The sequence below is a fragment of the Theropithecus gelada genome, chromosome 19, assembly GCF_003255815.1.
Source record: "Theropithecus gelada isolate Dixy chromosome 19, Tgel_1.0, whole genome shotgun sequence".
Taxonomy (NCBI): Eukaryota; Metazoa; Chordata; class Mammalia; order Primates; family Cercopithecidae; genus Theropithecus; species Theropithecus gelada.
The window spans coordinates 47011114-47029029 of NC_037687.1; the positions used below are offsets into that span (position 1 = coordinate 47011114).

The 17916-nt window shown below is 46.8% G+C and overlaps 1 protein-coding gene across 1 annotated transcript in view; it reads left to right on the top strand.

Annotated features, from left to right (window-relative positions):
• CEP89 (centrosomal protein 89) overlaps window positions 1–17916 on the top strand; it is a 95330-nt gene that overhangs the window by 31521 nt on the left and 45893 nt on the right. Inside the window, exons 6-11 of the mRNA XM_025369167.1 lie at window positions 2430–2458; window positions 4938–4980; window positions 8854–9072; window positions 10628–10770; window positions 15281–15331; window positions 16311–16394. Of these exons, the coding sequence (XP_025224952.1) occupies window positions 2430–2458; window positions 4938–4980; window positions 8854–9072; window positions 10628–10770; window positions 15281–15331; window positions 16311–16394 (569 nt within the window). The remainder of the gene's footprint in view (window positions 1–2429; window positions 2459–4937; window positions 4981–8853; window positions 9073–10627; window positions 10771–15280; window positions 15332–16310; window positions 16395–17916) is intronic.

Genomic DNA, 17916 nt, shown 5'->3' on the forward strand with positions numbered 1-17916 from the left:
ATTCTATTTCATGTAACTCCCTGCTCCTGCAATTTTATTTTATGAAGAATTTAAGGAGGGTATAGAAGACTCCATTAAATACGAAAGCAGTCAGATCTGAGGTAGCATTGTGGGATACCAAATCAAGACTATTGTAAAGGTGTTATTAAAAATATAATTTTTTTCTTGTTGTATCACTTTAAACATTTGCTTATTGGAAACTGGTTCAGTGCCGGCCATGTGTCAGAGATGACAGAGCCACAGGCCTTTCCCCTCGCATCCCAGCTGCAGAGGAGGAGGTGCAGATTGCAAATCGTAGTGTGGGGTGCTAAGGTGGGCAGTAGAGGTTGTTGTCTGCCAGTTAGGGAAGGTGGTAGGGGGAGGAGGGTTCATCAGGCTGAACTCAGAAGGATAGGGTAGGATCCAAGTAGGAGAGCAGTCCAGGCTGCTCAGCCTCCTGAGTAGCTGGGACTGCAGGTGCGTTCCACCACACCTGGCTAATTTTCTATTTTTTGTAGAGACAGGGTTTTGCTCTGTTGCCCAGACTGCTCTCAAACTCCTGGTGTCCAAGTAGGTGTCCAAGTAGGAGAGCAGTCCAGGCTGCCCCTGAATGTTTGACTGAAAGCAGTTTGGTTAAAAACAGCTGATCAAGATGACTTTGGGCCGGGCGCGGTGGCTCAAGCCTGTAATCCCAGCACTTTGGGAGGCCGAGACGGGCGGATCACGAGGTCAGGAGATCGAGACCATCCTGGCTAACACAGTGAAACCCCGTCTGTACTAAAAATACAAAAAAACTAGCCGGGCGTGGTGGCGGCGCCTGTAGTCCCAGCTACAAGGGAGGCTGAGGCAGGAAAATGGCGTAAACCCGGGAGGCGGAGCTTGCAGTGAGCCGAGATCGCGCCACTGCACTCCAGCCTGGGCGACAGAGCGAGACTCCACCTCAAAAAAAAAAAAAAAAGATGACTTTGGCCAAAAATGTGTTGTTTAAGTATTGGTATTTTGAATATATCAGGAAGTAGATTTGTTTGTTTGTTTATTTATTTATTTAGAGATGATGTCTTGCTCTGCTGCCCAGACTAGAGTGTCATGGTACAGTCTTGGCTCACTGTAACCTCTGCCTCCCAAGCTCAAGAATTTCTCCTGCCTCAGCCTCCCAAGTAGCTAGGATTACAGGCAAGCACCACCACACCCAGCTAATTTTTGTGTTTTTAGTAGAGATGGGGTTTACCATGTTGGCCAGGCTAGTCCCAAACTCCTGACCTCAAGTGATCCACCCACCTCAGTCTCCCAGAGTGCTGGGATTACAGGCGTGAGCCACTGCGCCCAACCAAGAAGTATATTTAGAATCTTGTATGTATCTCTAGCATTTTCTTCTGTTGTCTGAATTCTGTAGGGTTCTTCCCCCTGTTTTTTGCATGTGTTTCTAGTTTATTTTCAGTCAGTTATTTCTGCTCTGCAAATTAATAGTAGAAAGTTAAAAGCAACTCAGGGTCAGGCACAGTGGCTCACGCCTGTAATCCAAAGGAAGCCAAGGCGGGTGGATCATCTGAGGTCAGGAGTTCAAGACCAGCCTGGCCAACATGGGGGAACCCCGTCTCTACTAAAAATACAAAAATTAGCTGGGCATCGTGGTCCATGCCTGTAATCCCAGCTAATTGGGAGGCTGAGGCAGGAGAATCGTTTGAACCTAGGAGGCAGAGGTTGCAGTGAGCCGAGATTGCACCGCTGTACTCCACCTGAGGGACAGAGTGAGACTCCGTCTCAAAAAACAGCAACTCGATGTCCAACTTTTCACAGCATGAATGTGTACAGGCAAACTGGGGTGTAAGATCACCTGCTTCCTAGGGTACCTGGATTACAGATGTATGGAAGATGAGTAACTGGGCGAGATTTATTTTCCTCTCTATCGTTGAGACAGTTTGCTTCAAAGAAAAACTATTCTTCTGACAGGTTGGATGCTGCATTTAGGGAGGGTGGCCCATCCAGGGTGTGGTCGGCAAGATGTGTGGACAGTGGCGGGGAGGGGTGTTGGAAGGAGAGGAGGAGCCCGGCATGGGAAGATGTGTGGAAAGTGGCGGAAAGGGGTATTGGAAGGAGAGGAGGAACCCGGCACGGGAAGATGTGTGGACAGTGGCGGGGAGGGGTGTTGGAAGGAGAGGAGGAGCCTGGCATGGGAAGGGCTTGGAGACACTGAAGAGTTTGGCTTTGGTTCTGCAGCCATGTGAGCCACGGATGTGCTCAGGAATGGGTATGGGAGAAAGATGACAATTTAGAGTCAGGTCCCTGCCTGGCTCTGGGACCCATTTGCCCTGTGACCCTATGAATTTTATCCCTCTTCCAGGCCTTGTCGAGCTCCTCTGTGGAAGGTGAATTTCTGTGATCATACTTTTCTGAGTTGTCGTATTTCATTATCTACTTTAAAAGTTTCTCTGTCTTTTGTTTTTCATCAGATGGTAAATACTCTGTTCTGAATTTAAAGGTAAGATCATTTTTTAAAAAACTGATTTTCTCAATGTAGTTTTCATCATAAATTTTCAACAACTTTGGTGATTTTGGGGTAAAAAATAAATCTTCCCTTAAGAGTTCTTTCCTGTCGAATATTTCTTTTAAATGCTTTTTTTCTTTTCTTTTTTTTTTTTTTTGTTTTTGAGAAGGAGCTCTCACTGTCGCCCAGGCTGGAGTGCAGTGGTGCAATCTCAGCTCACTGTGGACTCCGTCTTCCAGGCTCAAGCGATCCTCCCCCCTGTCTCTCGAGTAACTGGGATCACAGACGCATGCCACCACACCCAGCTAATTTTTTGTATTTTTGGTAAAGACAGGGTTTCCCCATGTTGCCCAGGCTGGTCTCAAACTCCTGAGCTCAAGTGATCCGCCCACCTCAACCTCCCAGAGTGCTGGGATTACAGGTGTGAGCCACTGTACCTGGCCTTAAATACTTTTAAAACATGAGGAAATTGATATTTTCCATAGTTTAATGATGAAAGTAATGTATTAAAGTGTTAGAAATATTTTATAATTAAAATGAATGTATAATGAATACACAATTTTATCTTTTGTAAAAATGATTTTTTGAGACAGGATTTCCCTCCGTGACCCGGACTGGAGTGCAGTAGTGTGATCATAGCTCACTGTAGCCTCAGTCTCCTGGGATCAAGTGATCCTTTTGCCTCAGTCTCCTGAGTAGCTGGGACTACAGGCACATGCCACCACTCCTGGCTAATTAAAAAAAAATTTTTTTTAGAGTTGGCTTCTTGTTATGTTGCCCAGGATGGTCTCAAGCTGTTGGGCTCAAGCGATCCTCCTGCCTTGGCCTCCCAAAGGCACTGGGATTGCAGGCATGATGTGATGTGCCTAGCCTGAGATTTTTTTGTTTGAAATGAAGTCTTGCTCTGTCACCCAGGCTGGAGTGCAGTGGCGCAGTCTCGGTTCACTGCAACCTTCGCCTCCTGGATTCAAGTGATTCTCCTGCCTCAGCCTCCCAAGTAGCTAGGATCACAGGTGCATGCCACCACGCCCAGCTAATTTTTTTTTTTTTTTAAACAGAGTCCTGCTCTGTCACCCAGGCTGGAGTGCAGTGGCGTGATCTCGGCTCGCTGCAAGCTCCGTCTCCCAGGTTCATGCCATTTTCCTGTCTCAGCCTCCCGAGTAGCTGGCACTACAGGCGCCCACCACCATGCCTGGCTAATTTTTATTTTTTTTATTTTTTGTGTTTTTAGTAGAGATGGGGTTTCACCGTGTTAGCCAAAATAGTCTCGATTTCCTGACCTCGTGGTCCACCCGCCTTGCCCTCCCAAAGTGCTGGGATTACAGGCGTGGCGTGAGCCACTGTGCCCAGCCAATTTTTGTATTTTTAATGGAGATGGGATTTCACCATGTTGGCCAGTCTGGTCTCGGACTCCTAACCTCAGGTGATCCCACCTGCCTCGGGCTCCTAAAGTGCTGGGATTACAGGTATGAGCCACCGCGCCTAGCCTGGCCTGAGAATTTTAATAACTAATTTGCAAACATGGAAATAGTTCTAACGTAAGTTTTTCATTGTGCGATGTCATAGGAACTTAAAAATTAAACATTTCTCTGGAGAGTTAATTTATAACCTTGTCTACTTCGTCAGCAGAAATTAGAAACTTAATATCACACCAGCATGTAAGCAAAAATTAACAAAAGTTCACAGCCTTCCCTTTCCTCTGGGTTTGGGGTTGCGAAGCAATATCTTGTTAATGTTCCTTTCTCAGCATTTTGCAAATGTGCTTCCCTGCAGTTGGTGGGGTCCTTTTTGCCCATCCCAGTGAGAAGAGGCCTGGCTGGAGTTTTCTGAGGGCATCTCCGCTCAGCACTCGCAGCCCTACCTAGCACATGCTTTTAAACGTGAGCCCCCAGCCCGCTACTCACAGGATCTACCTGTAAAGACAGTCACTGAACTCAGCACAGAAAGGCAGGAAGAAAGCTCAGGAAGGACTTCCTTTACAGCCTCAGAGAGCGCACCAGAGGGGAAGACATTTAAGGTCTAAGATTCAGGTATAAGAAACAGTGTAATCCCAGCATGTTGGGAGGCCAAGGTAGGAGGATCCCTTGAGCTGAAGAGCTCAAGGCCAACCTGGGCAACATAAATGAGACCCCATCTCTAAAAAAAAAAAAAAAAAAATTAGCTCTGATGGCCCATGTGTAATCCCAGCTACTTGGAAGGCTGAGGTAGGAGGATTGCATGAGCCTAGGAGTTGGAGGCTGCAATGAGCTGTGATCACACCAATGCACCCCAGCCTGGGTGACAGAGTAAGACCCTGTCTTAAAAAAGGAAAAAAAGAAATAGTAGATATTAAAGTTTTGAAAGCTAAAACAAAGAACAAGAGTCCAAATGAAGGAAATAAAGCATGCTTATATACCTGCTGTCTAATGACCTAGCTGCCTGTGTCCACTTTATAAAATACTAATGCTCTGCACTTACGTTCTTTCTTTCCTAGGATGAAAAACCTCCATTACGTGAGAAACCTCCACCCTCCCCAGGTATTTGCCTTTTGAATTATATTATGATTGAAAAGCTTGTTGTTTTGGAGAATATCCAGATTAATTTTATCTGAAAATAAAGATTACGTTTTCTTTTTCTTGTATTAGTTGTTGAACTTTCATCCTTGCCTCAAAAGAGAGGGTGCAAACACTGGGTAGTGGACGTGTGTCCATACAGGATGTGCTTGGATCCTGGGAGGCTGGGGGTTACACCTGGGGGGACGTGGACCTGTGGGATATGCTGGGATCCTGGGGGACGGGAGGTGGACCTGTGGGATGTAATGGAATCCTGGGGGTGGAAGGAGGACCTGTGGGATGTGCCGGGATCCCGGTGGGAGGAGTGGACCCATGATGTACTGGGATCCATGCTGGTCAGGCAGGTGCAGTTATGGGCTCTGCTCTGAGGCTGAAGGCAGAGGGAGAGGTCCAGTGATGCTTTATGGGTTACACCCCACTGAACAGTTTGGGGAGCTTCAGTGGCTTCCAAAATGGAAGTTATAATTTCTGCTGTTAGGTCCCACCTTGTTACAAGATCTCTGGGGTGTCGCTTTTCTGGCCAGAAATGTCTATGGTGCCAGTGTGCCTTTGCCTGAGTTCTTGTCCTGCATCCAGGAAGAATGAGGTAAGCAGACAAGTGGAGGGTGAGCAAGACGAAGAGGAGCTTTACTGAGTGTTAGGACAGTTCAGAGGAGACCCGCAGTGGGTAGCTTCTCTCTGGAGGCAGGTCGTCCCGTCAAGCGTTCAGCTCTCAGCAGAGAGGAGGCCCTGGAGTCTGTGGCTCCTCTCTGAAGGCGGGTCATTCGACTGTCTCTGCAGCTCTCAGCAAAGAGGAAGCCCTGGAGAGGGTTGTTCTCTGCAGCTGGTTATTCTGACCAGCTCCTAGAGGAGGAGGCCCTGGAGTAGGTTGCTTCTCTCTGCTGCTGGTCCTCTGATGTCTCCAGCTATCAGCAGAGAGGGTAACTCCTCTCTGCAGCTGGTCATCCCATCTGCTCTGCTCTGGCTAAGTCCAGGGCTTTTATGGGCCTCAGAAGGGAGGGAGTGAGCACCAGTGGGTCCATGGGTGGCCATGGGTGGGCCTGGAAAAGGCACCACAAGTTCCTACTATGGTCCCACAGGATGGGCAACCGGTCCCCAGCCTTCAGGCCCTCCCCGACCTGAAGGTGGGGACTCACCGTGGACCTGCCCACTTCTGCCCAGGAGCCTGCCTGCCTCCTGCTGCCCAGTTCATGGCACCCAGGCTGTTCGCACCAAGGGGCACCTGCAGGCCAGTGCAGAGCCACCCTCACCCCCCACCCCCTTGTCTTTCCCTCCTGCGCTCACGGGTGCCCAAAGTCTGGAGGGGGCTGAGGCGGCAGGGTGCTGTCGTGTCCGTGCTGCCCTAAGTGTGCACACTTCCGGCCAGGCTGTGACAGTGCCCAGGCTTGGCCTTAACCCCACTCCAACCCCGCTCTGAGAGTGGAGCAGGCGCCGGGAGCAGAGAGAGGCCAGGCAGCCCGAGCAAACACCCGTGAGCCTGCGGGGACACGGGAGCCTTCTCAGGCCCCGGAGGGTGCAGACTGCAGAGACACCCAGGTCCCGCACCTGGGAGGGCGACTGTAGCAGCACCCCGGGAGCTCCTGCCCTGCCAACTCAGAAGGGGCGGTGAAGCCAGGTAGTGGGATCAGGCACTTCCGAGCCTATGGGGGCTGGGGCGGGGGAGCCTTCTTGGGCCCCCAAGAACACAGATTCTCGGGTCTGCAGCCGGACTTGGGCAGCTGCAGCGGCATCCAGGGAGCGGGGGCTCCTGCCTGCTCCATGGAGCAAGAGGCTTGGGCCACGCCTCCCTGCTCTAGCTAGTCTGTGCGGCGGCCACTCTGGATGGGCCGCTGCTGCCATCAGCGTCACTGCTCTGAAAATCCTGTTTTAAGTCTCCTCTGTGTCAGATTGAGTTTATTTGCACCCTTTCAATCTCAGCATTTTCAATGCTGTATTCTGGGCGATTGCTGGGGCTCTAACTTCTGCTCCCTGCATTCCTTCTTCATGATGTGTATGCTGCGGCTCAGCCCATCCTTTCAGTTTATGCTGTTGATCAAATATTAACGTCCATGATTTCTGTAAGACACTAACGTCCATGATCTCTGAAAGTCATAATTGTGCGCATCCAGTCTTAGGGTTTGTGTTGCACCCCTTCTCCTCTCACTTGCCATTGATGCTTCTCTGGCTCTGCTGTTTGATGCCTGTTGGGGTCCCTGAGATTCCCTGTGGCCCGCATGGGGATGCTACCTCTGTTTACTGCACCCTGCCCGGAGAGAGTGAGCCAGCAGGCTGCCAGGCTGTACCGACTGCTGCCTCCAGCAACTGATGCGGATGGGCAGGATGTGAGGCCAGCTGGGATCCGTGGGGACCCCTCTTCCTCCTGGCTTTCTCCAGCCCCCTGGCCTGCCCTGCCTCTCTGCCCTCAGGGCCTGTGTGTTCTGCCTGAGGAGGGGCACACATTTCTGCTGTTGCTGCCTGGGTTGGGTGGGTTAACCCCTTGCTATTGCCACTGTGGTTATCTAACTCGACAGCTCATCAGCTGTTTCAAGCTGCTGCTTTTTAAGTATAATTTTATTGATTGATTGATTTTTGTAGAGATGGGGTCTTGCTATGTTGCTCAGGCTGGTCTCGAACTCCTGGCCTCAAGCAATCTTCCTACCTCAGCTTCCCAAAGTGCTGGGATTGCAGATGTGAGCCACCAGGCCTAACCTCATTGGCTCTTTCTAGGCCACTTTGTGTCTCCACTCCTACCAGGGCAAGGCATATCCCTGGAGCCACCCCCCATTTTCTAGCTGCCCTCTCTTGGCACATTTCAGGCTGCGGCGTCCATCTTCAGTCTCATCTCAACTGTTTTCTCTCTGGGATTTCTCAGGGTTCCCTTGTTTCCGTGCAGCTGTGGAGTTTCCCATTTCTGAGCCTCACCTCTCGCATGTTAGGGATTGGATGTGTGTGTGTCAGGGGTCGGGCCAGGCTCTCTGGAGCCACCAGCCATCCTGCCCTTGCCTGTGTGGAAACTCTGCTTCTGCCTCTCCCTCCCCTGGGAGGTACGCTGGCCAGGGGCCCATGGGAGCCTCACCTCCTGTGACCTCTCGGAGCACATCTCCCTGTGGAACAGCACTGGTTTCCACCCTATTTTCTTGCTGTTCCTTCTTAAGGTCCTATGTGACCTCTGTTTTCTCCTCACCCTGGTGCCTTCAGGTGCTTCCCACAGGCCAGCGACTCATCAGTCTCCCCAGCAGAGGCTGCCCGTGGGACTCTGGGCCTGTGTCCCAACCCGAGCCTGCCTCCCCTCGTCTTCCGACCCCACCTGCTCTTCACAGTGTGCTCCTCATCTGGGGGAGCATCTGCCAGACACAGACCTGGGCGGTCATCCTGGGTCTGCTTCTCTCTCACTGCCCGCACCCAGCCAGCCACCAGCCCCTAAGTCCTGCTCTCACGTGTCACTTTCTTTCTGTCCCTACTCTAGTGCTGCCCCTTGGCTGTTGGGCTGGGCCTCATCCTAACCTGCCTTCTTCCCTGCTGGCCTGAGGAATTCACCCGAGAGCAGAGCCTCTTCCTTCTCACACCTCTGCCTAAAAGCCCTGCTGGCTCCTGCTGCCCTGCACGATGAACCTACCATCACATCACAATCTGCAGCTCTGGCCTCCCTCTCTGGCCTCCCCTCAGTACTTCTCTTCCTGCCACCCGCTGCGACCTCACCAGGCCACTTACTCTTTCCTGTACAAGCCACTCCCTTCCCAGGGACCAAAGAACATGGCACCAGGCCTGCTGTGGTTTTTGGAACAAAGTCAGGTGATTTTGATATAACATTGTCAACATCAATTAACATTTTAAAACTTTTCCCCTGAACCTTTTCAGATATAACTGGTAGAGCACGTCAAAGATATACAGAAATAGCCAGAGAAAAGTTTGAGGCGTTAAAAGAAGAAAATATGCACCTAAACAATACGAATCAAAGCCTTACCCTTAAACTAAACACAGTGAAACAAGCAATGAAAGAACTACAGTTAAAACTTAAGGGAATGGAAAAAGAGAAGAGAAAACTCAAAGAGGCTGAGAAGGCGTCGTCACAGGAAGGTGGGGATGGACAGTGCCTTTATTAGAGGAATGAGCAGGACTTCACTCAATTATTTTGAGAGTTAATATTTTATGTCATGATATTTGTTGATATTTGTGTTGGTAATTTATGCTGTAATATTTCAGGTTTTTTTGTTACTATCTTTACGTTTGTTGAGATTTGATTTCATCTGCTATATCATTATTACACTAAAGAAATTCCTCAGGTTGGAAAGAAGCTGAATTTACAAAAATAAAACAAAGAAATTCCAATACTTCTTTTGGAACTTGATGCTTAGCTTACATATATTTCACTTCAGTTTTTATCTGCAAGAAAAGCATATAAAAATTCCTCCTTTACCATAAACTTATCAATGATTATATTTTCCTTGCTAATTTGATAGGTTAAAAAAAGAAATAGTATTTAATTTGTATTTCTTTTATTATTGATGAACCTGAATATTTTTTCATATCTTTGCACGTCATTTTCTTTTTCTTTCGTAAAGCTATCCACTTTATTTATTTATTTTTTAGAGACAGCATCCCACTCTTTTCACCCAGGTTGGACTACAGTGGAGTGATCAGAGCTCACTATAACCTTGAACTCCTGGGCTCAAGTGATCCTCCCACCTCAGCCTCCTGATGGTGAATGCCATCATGCCTGGCTAAGCTTTTTTTTTTTTTATAGCAATGAGGCCTCATTGTGTTGCCCAGGCTGGTCTCAAACTCCTGACCTCAAGGATTTTTCCTCCTTAGCTGCTCAAAGGGCTGGGATTATAGGTATGAGCCACTATGCATGGCCAAGTTGCCCACTTTACATTGAGACACTTGACTTCTTTTTATTGATTTGCAGGAACTCCTTACATATGAAAGATTTTATCCCTTTGTCATAGGTGTAATATTTTCTTAGTTTGTTGATAATTGGGCTAAATCTATAAAATGTTTTTCTTTTATGACTTACACCCTTGGCATTAAGTCATTTTTAACTCTAAAGTTATAAAAATATTCACCAATATTTTCTCTATACCTTTTTCTATTTATATAAAACTAATAATATAGCTTTAAGTAAGGTGGTATCAGTTTTTTTCATATAGACCCTGCGTAATTCTTATCTTAGGCACATTTATTTTTAGACACTGTATATTATTTGTGCTGTTACCTTGTGGGATCTATTTTCTGTTTTGTTTTCTAATAGGACATTGCTATTATGTGGGAAGGTTATTAGCTGTAATACATTTTCCATGTATTCTATATGATTTTTCAAAGCACATATTTTTATGTCATCTGAAACATGACTATTCCTTTCCAACTTGAAACTTTTATTTTACTTTATTGTACATGCAAAGACTTCCACAAACTTCCAATATGTTAACTATTCAGTGTTTAAAAATGTTGTAACTTTTATTCATTCACACACACACATAGACACAACATACACACACAGACACACACACACGCAGTTCATTGCCTCTGAGAGTGAAAGAGGGAGGAAAAGCAAATGATTTGCAATTTAAATAAAATCTGGATAAATCTGACATTATTTGTTATAGTATAATGTTAAATTTTTTTTCCCTAGTTGCTGCACCTGAATTACTTTATCTGCGAAAACAAGCTCAAGAACTGGTGGATGAAAATGATGGATTGAAAATGACTGTCCATCGTTTGAATGTAGAACTCAGTCGATATCAGACAAAATTCAGGCATTTGTCCAAGGAAGAGGTAATGTTTCCAATTGTGAAAATCAGCTTTTTGGATTTTTTAGCCTTTACTGTTGAATTGATTTCCAATCTTGAGAGGTTCTTATTTATTATAATTTGATGTAAGAAAAGCTGTGTCCAAGGCACAATGTTTCTAAGAACCATTCTATTTTTTGCCTTCTTCCCTCCCTTCTTCCCCATAATAAAGGCAATAAAGACTAAAACATTGAGACGATACAGAAGCGTACAAAGTAAAAGAGGCTGGACGAGGTGGCTCGTGCCTGTAATCCTAGCACTTTCAGAGGCTAAGGCTGGAGAATTGCTTGAGCTCTGGAGTTTGAGACCAGCCTGTGCGACATAGCGAGACCTAGTCTCTACAAATAAAAGCTTTTTAAAACTTAGCTTAGCCTGGTGGCGTATGCCTGTAACCACTCAGGAGGCTGAGAAAAGAGGATCTCTTGAGCATGAGAGGTCAAGGGTGCAGTGAGCTGAGATCACGCCACTGCACTCTAGCCTGGGTGACAGAGTAAGACCCTGTCTCGAAAATTTAAAAAAAAAAAATAACAAAAGTAAAAGAATGAAAGTCTGTGTCGGCTGCTCCCTTCTCAGTCACGTTCCTGGAAGTTGCAGCTGTTATCAGTGCATGAACTTGGAAAGGAAAGCAGAGTTTTCAGTTCTAAGAATAGTTGCAGAGTCCAACTCCACACACTCTCACTGAGCAGGTCACTGCATGAGATGCTGGGAGGAGTGCCAGATGAACCAATGCTCAGGTCCTTACTCTTACAGAACTCGGGGCTATGAGGATGTGAGCAACACTGTGGATACAGGAGAGGGAGGCACTGCTGGCTGGGCTCTTGCAGGAGTAGAGGGCGGGGAGGCACACGGTGTTCTCCTGCAGCTCCTGGGAGTTCAGGCCTCATGGGCTTCTGAGTTGCTTTTTGAAGGAGGGCTTACATTTCACTTTTTTTTTTTTTTTAATAACAGCTTTGAGATATAATTCATGTAGCATCCAATTCATACCCATTTTAAAAGTGTACCATTTAATGGTTTTTATTGTAGTCACAGAATTATGCAACCCTCACCACAATCAATTTTAGAGCACTTTTGTTAAATCAAGAAATGTCAGCTGGGCATGGTAGCTCACATCTGTAATCCGAGCACTTTGGGAGGCTGAGGTGGGCGGATCATTTGAAATCAGGCATTCGAGACCAGCCTGACCAACATGGTGAAACTCCATCTATACTAAAAATACAAAAAAATTAGCCAGGTGTGGTCATGTGCACTTGTAATCCCAGCTACTTGGGAGGCTGAAGCAGGAGAATCGCTTGAACCTGGGAGGCAGAGGTTGCAGTGAGCCGAGATCATGCCTCTGCACTCCAGCCTGGGTGACAAAGAGAGTGAGACTCCATCTCAAAAAAAAAAAAAGAAGTGTCAAACCTGTTGGGAATCACTCCCTACATTCCCCTGCTGCCCACTTCCTCCAACTCAGCCCCTGGTAACCACTGATCTATTTTATGTCTCTATTAATTTGCCAATTCTGAACATTTCATAGAAATGAAATCATACAAGACATGACTTTGTGTGACTGACTTTCATTTAACATAATACTAACTTTTAAACAAAAACAAATAAAGTTGTTGGGGTCCTATAATTCAAAACCTGCTTGCTAGGTCAGGGCCTTCTGCAGGACCGTGGGGCAGGTAGACAGGCCCAGGGACAGCCTCCTCCCAAGTTGTCTTCTGCCTCGTGCAAATGCCACGTTCTCCCTGACAATCTTCCCGGATCAACCCAGCCAGAAGTGATTGATCTCTGTCTTTTTTTTTTTTTTTTTTTTTTCAGACACAGTCTCTGTCGCCCAGGCTGGAGTGCAGCAGCATGATCTCAGCTCAGTGCAACCTCTACCTCCTGGGTTCAAGTGATTCTTGTTTCTCAGCCTCCTGAGTGGCTGGGATTACAGGCGTGTTCCACCGCACCCAGCTAATTTTTGTATTTTTAGTAGAGATAGGGTTTCACCATGTTGGCCAGGTTGGTCTCGAACTCCTGACCTCAAATGATCCACCCTCCCCAGCCTCCCAAAGTGCTGGGATTACAGGCATGAGCCACCATGCCTGGCCCTCTGTCTCTTTTAAACAATTGCAGACTTTTGTTTGTAATCACTCTTAAGGCACTTATAGCATTCTACCGTATACTATTTTTGTATATCATGTTCATTTGTGTTAGTGGTATTTATTTCTGTTACTAGGTCGTATAATCCTTGAAAACAAGGGTTGCGTTGCAGTGTCCATAATGATTTAGCGAGTTGCCAACGTTTGCAGAGTGAGTGAGTAATTACCTAGATACTAAGGTGTTCACGTTGGAAAGCTTTTGTGAAATAAACAATTATTTTGTCCAGGCCATTGATTCTGTACCGGATTTTCCCTCCTGCTGTAAACAAATAGAAAACCAGACAGAATATGTAATGCAAATGTTTACAGATGTCAAACAGCCGGCAGTACCGGCCTATGACCCTCAAGAGCAACAGGATAAATAGATGAGCCTGTGATCTGCTTTCTGTCAGGAGGCAGTCTCAGATCACAGAGCAGGGAAGAAGGGCTGGAGCTGAGCCCTTCCCTGAGTTCAACAGAGATGAGAGTCTGGGGAAGCTGAGGAGACTGGAATTTGTATGGCAAGAGTACTGGAAACAAGGGAGTCCTGGAGAGAAAGAGCTACTTATATAAATCTACATGGGCTCCTTGGAGTCTTGTGGAATACCACCCTGCACATGTGTAGGATGAGACTCCAAGAGACTGGGCAGAAAATAAGAATAGGGAGCTGTGAGCTGCATGGTTCCCAGAGCTCACACAGCACTGGGAACCTTCAAGTTCTGCCCAGCCACAATGGAGAGACCTTGCATTGAGTCAAGAGCACAAGAGGGCCATGCCTGAGAGGTATGGCTCAAAGAGCTTTTTAGGAAAGGTTACTACAGACTTACCATGACCAGGGTGAAAAAACAAGCCTCGGAAGCATGAAGGGGATCCACAAGCAACTTAGGAGCTAAAAGAAAGAGAGAGAGAGAGAGAGAGAGAGAGAGAGAGAGAGAGAGAGAGAGAGAGAGGAGGGAGGAAGGAAGGAAGGGAGGAAGGAAAAGAAACCAGTACTCGTTAAAGGAAGATAACAAAATCCAGCCACTCAACAATGTGACATTAAAAAGTTCCATATCCAGTGAAAACAGTCACTAGATATGCTCCAGATTTTAAAAGACTAAAAAGGGCTGGAGGCCAGGTGCAGTGACTCACACCTATAATCCCAGCACTTTGGGAGGCTGAGGCGGGCAGATCACTTGAGGTCAGGAGTTTGAGACAAGCCTGGCCAATATGGTGAAACCCTGCTTCTACTAAAAATACAAAAATTAGCCAAGTGTGGTGGCACACACACCTGTAGTCCCAGCTACTCAGGGAGGCTAAGGCATGAGAATCTCTTGAACCTGGGAGGCAGAGGTTACAGTGAGCTGAGATCATACCGCTGTACTCCAGCCTGTGCAACAGAGTGAGACTCTCTCAGAAAAACAAAAAACAAAACAAAACAAAAAGGGCCAGGTGTGCTGGCTCATACTTGCAGTCCCAACACTGTGGGAAGCTGAGGCAGGAGGATCACTTCAGCCCAGGAGTTCAAGAGAAGCCTGGGCAACATGGGGAAACCCCATTTCTACAAAAAATACAAAAATTAGCCAGGTATGGTGGCGTGCGCCTGTAGTCTGAGCTGCTCAGGAGGCTAAGGTGGGAGGATTGCTTGAGCCCAGGAGGCAGAAGTTGCAGTGAGCCGTGATCTCACCACTGCACTCCAGCCTGGGTGATGGAATGAGACCCTGTCTCAAAAAAAAAAAAAAAAAAAAAGGACATAAAAGACTTGACAGCTAAATGCAATATGTGACCCTGAACTGGATCCTTGATCAGAAAAGAACATTAGTAGGAAAATAGATGAAATTTGAAGATAACGTATAGGTTAGGTTAGAAAATAGTAGTATAGGCTACTCTAGGCTACTGAGTAGTATAGGCTACTCTAGCCTACTATAGGCTACTCTAGGCATACTGCCTATGGGGTACCCCTGCTCTACAAGGAGCAGTAATATATATACATATATATAGTATATATATTATGAAAATAGCATTGTTATCAGTGTTGATTTCCTGATTTTCAAGACAGTACTGTGGTTAAGTATATTAATGTTTTTGTTTTTAGGAAATACAAGTATTTAGAGGAAAAGGGGCATTATATCTGCAAATTACTCTCAAACATTTCAGAAAAAATATTCTCTCATGTATACATACATACATAGAGATAGATAGATGGGAGGGTATATGGGAGAGTGGATGGATGGATGGATGGATGGATGGATGGATGGATGGGTTGGTGGGCAGGTGGGTGGGTAGGCAGATGGATAGATAGATCAATGCATAGATGGGCAATGCCCAGTCTAGATTAAGAATATCTAAGACTTGAAATTTCAGAGGAAGCGTGGTTTAACTTGTCTTCAATATTTGTTTTGTTCTTAGAGCTTAAATATTGAAGGCCTCCCATCCAAGGGCCCTATACCACCCTGGTTGGTAAGTGAAAGTTATTTAATTTCAGGCCCATATTTTCAGCCTGTGTTTGCATAGCTATTAAAAACCATTTCAGGCCAGGCGCGGTGGCTCATGTCTGTAATCCCAGCACTTTGGTAGGCTGAGGCGGATGGATCACTTGAGGTCAAGGGTTCAAGACCAGCCTGGCCAACGTGGTGAAACCCCGCCTCTACTAAAAATACAAAAATTAGTCGAGCATGTTGGTGCATGCCTATAGTCCCAGCTACCTGGGAGTCTGAGGCAGGAGAATCACTTGAACCCGGGAGGTGGAGGTTGCAGTGAGCTGAGATCATGCCACTGCACTCCAGCCTAGGCTGCAGAGTGGGAATGGATTCGGGCAACGGAACTCATTCTAACCGCAGGAGGCCGAGCCTGTGTGGGTGTTGTAGATGCCTCCCGTGCCCCCTGCATTCCTCTGGCTTCCTCATTTAAGTGTCCATAGAGATCCCTGAAATTGGAAGGATCCAGCAAAAGAAATGTTGGTTGTTCTGGGATCCTGAGCTGGGAGGGTCCTTAAAAAACAATAACAACAGCAACCACAGAAACCATTTCAAACAAGTGTAACTTCCTGCCATTTAAAAATTTGCTGGTTGTGTTTAGATGTAAGAAATATATTAACCTTCTTATTTTTTTTCTTTTTGTTTTTTTGAGACGGAGTCTCGCTCTGTGCTCCCAGGCTGGAGTGCAGTGGCCGGATCTCAGCTCACTGCAAGCTCCGCCTCCTGGGTTCACGCCATTCTCCTGCCTCAGCCTCCCGAGTAGCTGGGACTACAGGCGTCCGCCACCTCGCCTGGCTAGTTTTTTGTATTTTTAGTAGAGACGGGTTTTCACCGTGTTAGTCAGGATGGTCTCGATCTCCTGACCTCGTGATCCACCGCCTCGGCCTCCCAAAGTGCTGGGATGACAGGCATGAGCCACCGTGGCTGGCCTATATTGACCTTCTTTTACTGTCTATCTTCAGTTGGATGTAAAATACCTGTCACCATTGTTGCTGGCTTATGAAGATATAATGAAAGAGAAGGACGAGCTCAATGCCACCCTCAAGGTAGGCTGGCAAATGTCTCAGAAGAGACAAGATATAGGACTGCTTCAAATTTTATAGAAACATTTTGAATGTAGGTATACCCAGCATATTATAGATAATCAAATGTTTGTTAGAGGACAGAAAGGAGGAAGGAAGGAGTGTGGCAGGGTGGGATGGAGGGAGGGAGGGAAAGAAGGAAGAGGGGAGGGAGGGAAAGAAGGAAGAGGGGAGGAAGTAAGGGAGTGATTGGCAGAGCAGGGGGGGTGGATAGGGAGTGAGGGGAGAATTATGGAGGGTCAGAGCAGTGCTGCATGAGAAGCCATGGCTTTCTGGACAGCCAGCCCATATGGGCTGAGATCTTGGGGTGCAGGGAAGACAGCAGTGGGGAAGCGCTTCTTTCTGGTACTCTGCAGCTGCAAACACCACCATTAGAAGGGCCATTTGTGCTGGGCACGGTGACTCACGCCTGTAATCTCAGCACTTTGAGAGGCCAAGGTGGGTGGATCACACGAGGTCAGGAGATTGAGACCATCCTGGCCAACATGGTGAAACCCTGTCTCTACTAAAAATACAAAAATTAGCTGGTGTGGTGGCACGTGCCTGTAATCCCAGCTATTCGGGAGACTGAGGCAGGATAATGGCTTGAACCGGGGAGTTGGAGGTTGCAGTGAGCTGGCATTGCATCACTGCACTCCAGCCTGGCGACGGGGCGAGATTCTGTCTCAAAAACAAAACAAAACAAACAAATTAAAAAAAGAAGGGCTATTTGGGCAGACATGGGAAGGAAAGGCTGGAGATGTTTTAGGCAAACTTAGATGCTTCTTAATTCTAGGATGAGCTGACCCTAGGGAAGTCCGATTGCTGAGCTGTTGGACATGGAGAAGAAGTGAGGTTTTTATCCATTTCTGCCTTGTCCACCGCCATTTTGTGGGAATGGCTTTGGGCAGTGGAGCTCGTTCTAACCGCAGGTGTGAGTTAGAGAGGCTTCCCGTGCCTCCTGCATTCGTCTGGATTCCTCATTTAAGTGTCCATATAGATCCCTGAAATTGAAGGATCCAGTGAAAGAAATGTTGGTTGTTCTGGGATCCTGAGCTGGGAGGGTCCTTTAAGAGGCTCCCAGCTTGTTCCTCGTCAGTAATACTGTCCTGTGTCCATGTCCCATGGAAAGGAATTTTAATCCTTTTCATTTAGACTTAGTGTTGGATGCTTAATTTTCTAAGAGCATGTATGAATCTTGTACTAATTGAGCATATAACAGTCCTAATAACTAATAATAATATTATTATTTTGGTGCTCCTTCTAAATCAGGGTCAGCACACACTTTCTGTAAAGGGCAAGTTAATAAGTACTTCAGGCTTTGGAGGCCATGCAGTTTCTGTTTGCACCTGCTTAGCCCTGCTGTTGCAACATGAAAGCAGCTGAGGATAACATGTAAATAATGGGCGAGGCCATGTTCCAATAAAACTTTATTTAAAAAAACAGCCAACTGGTTTGCACACTTTAGTTTGCCTGACCCCTGTTCCAAAAAAGAGTCACATGGACT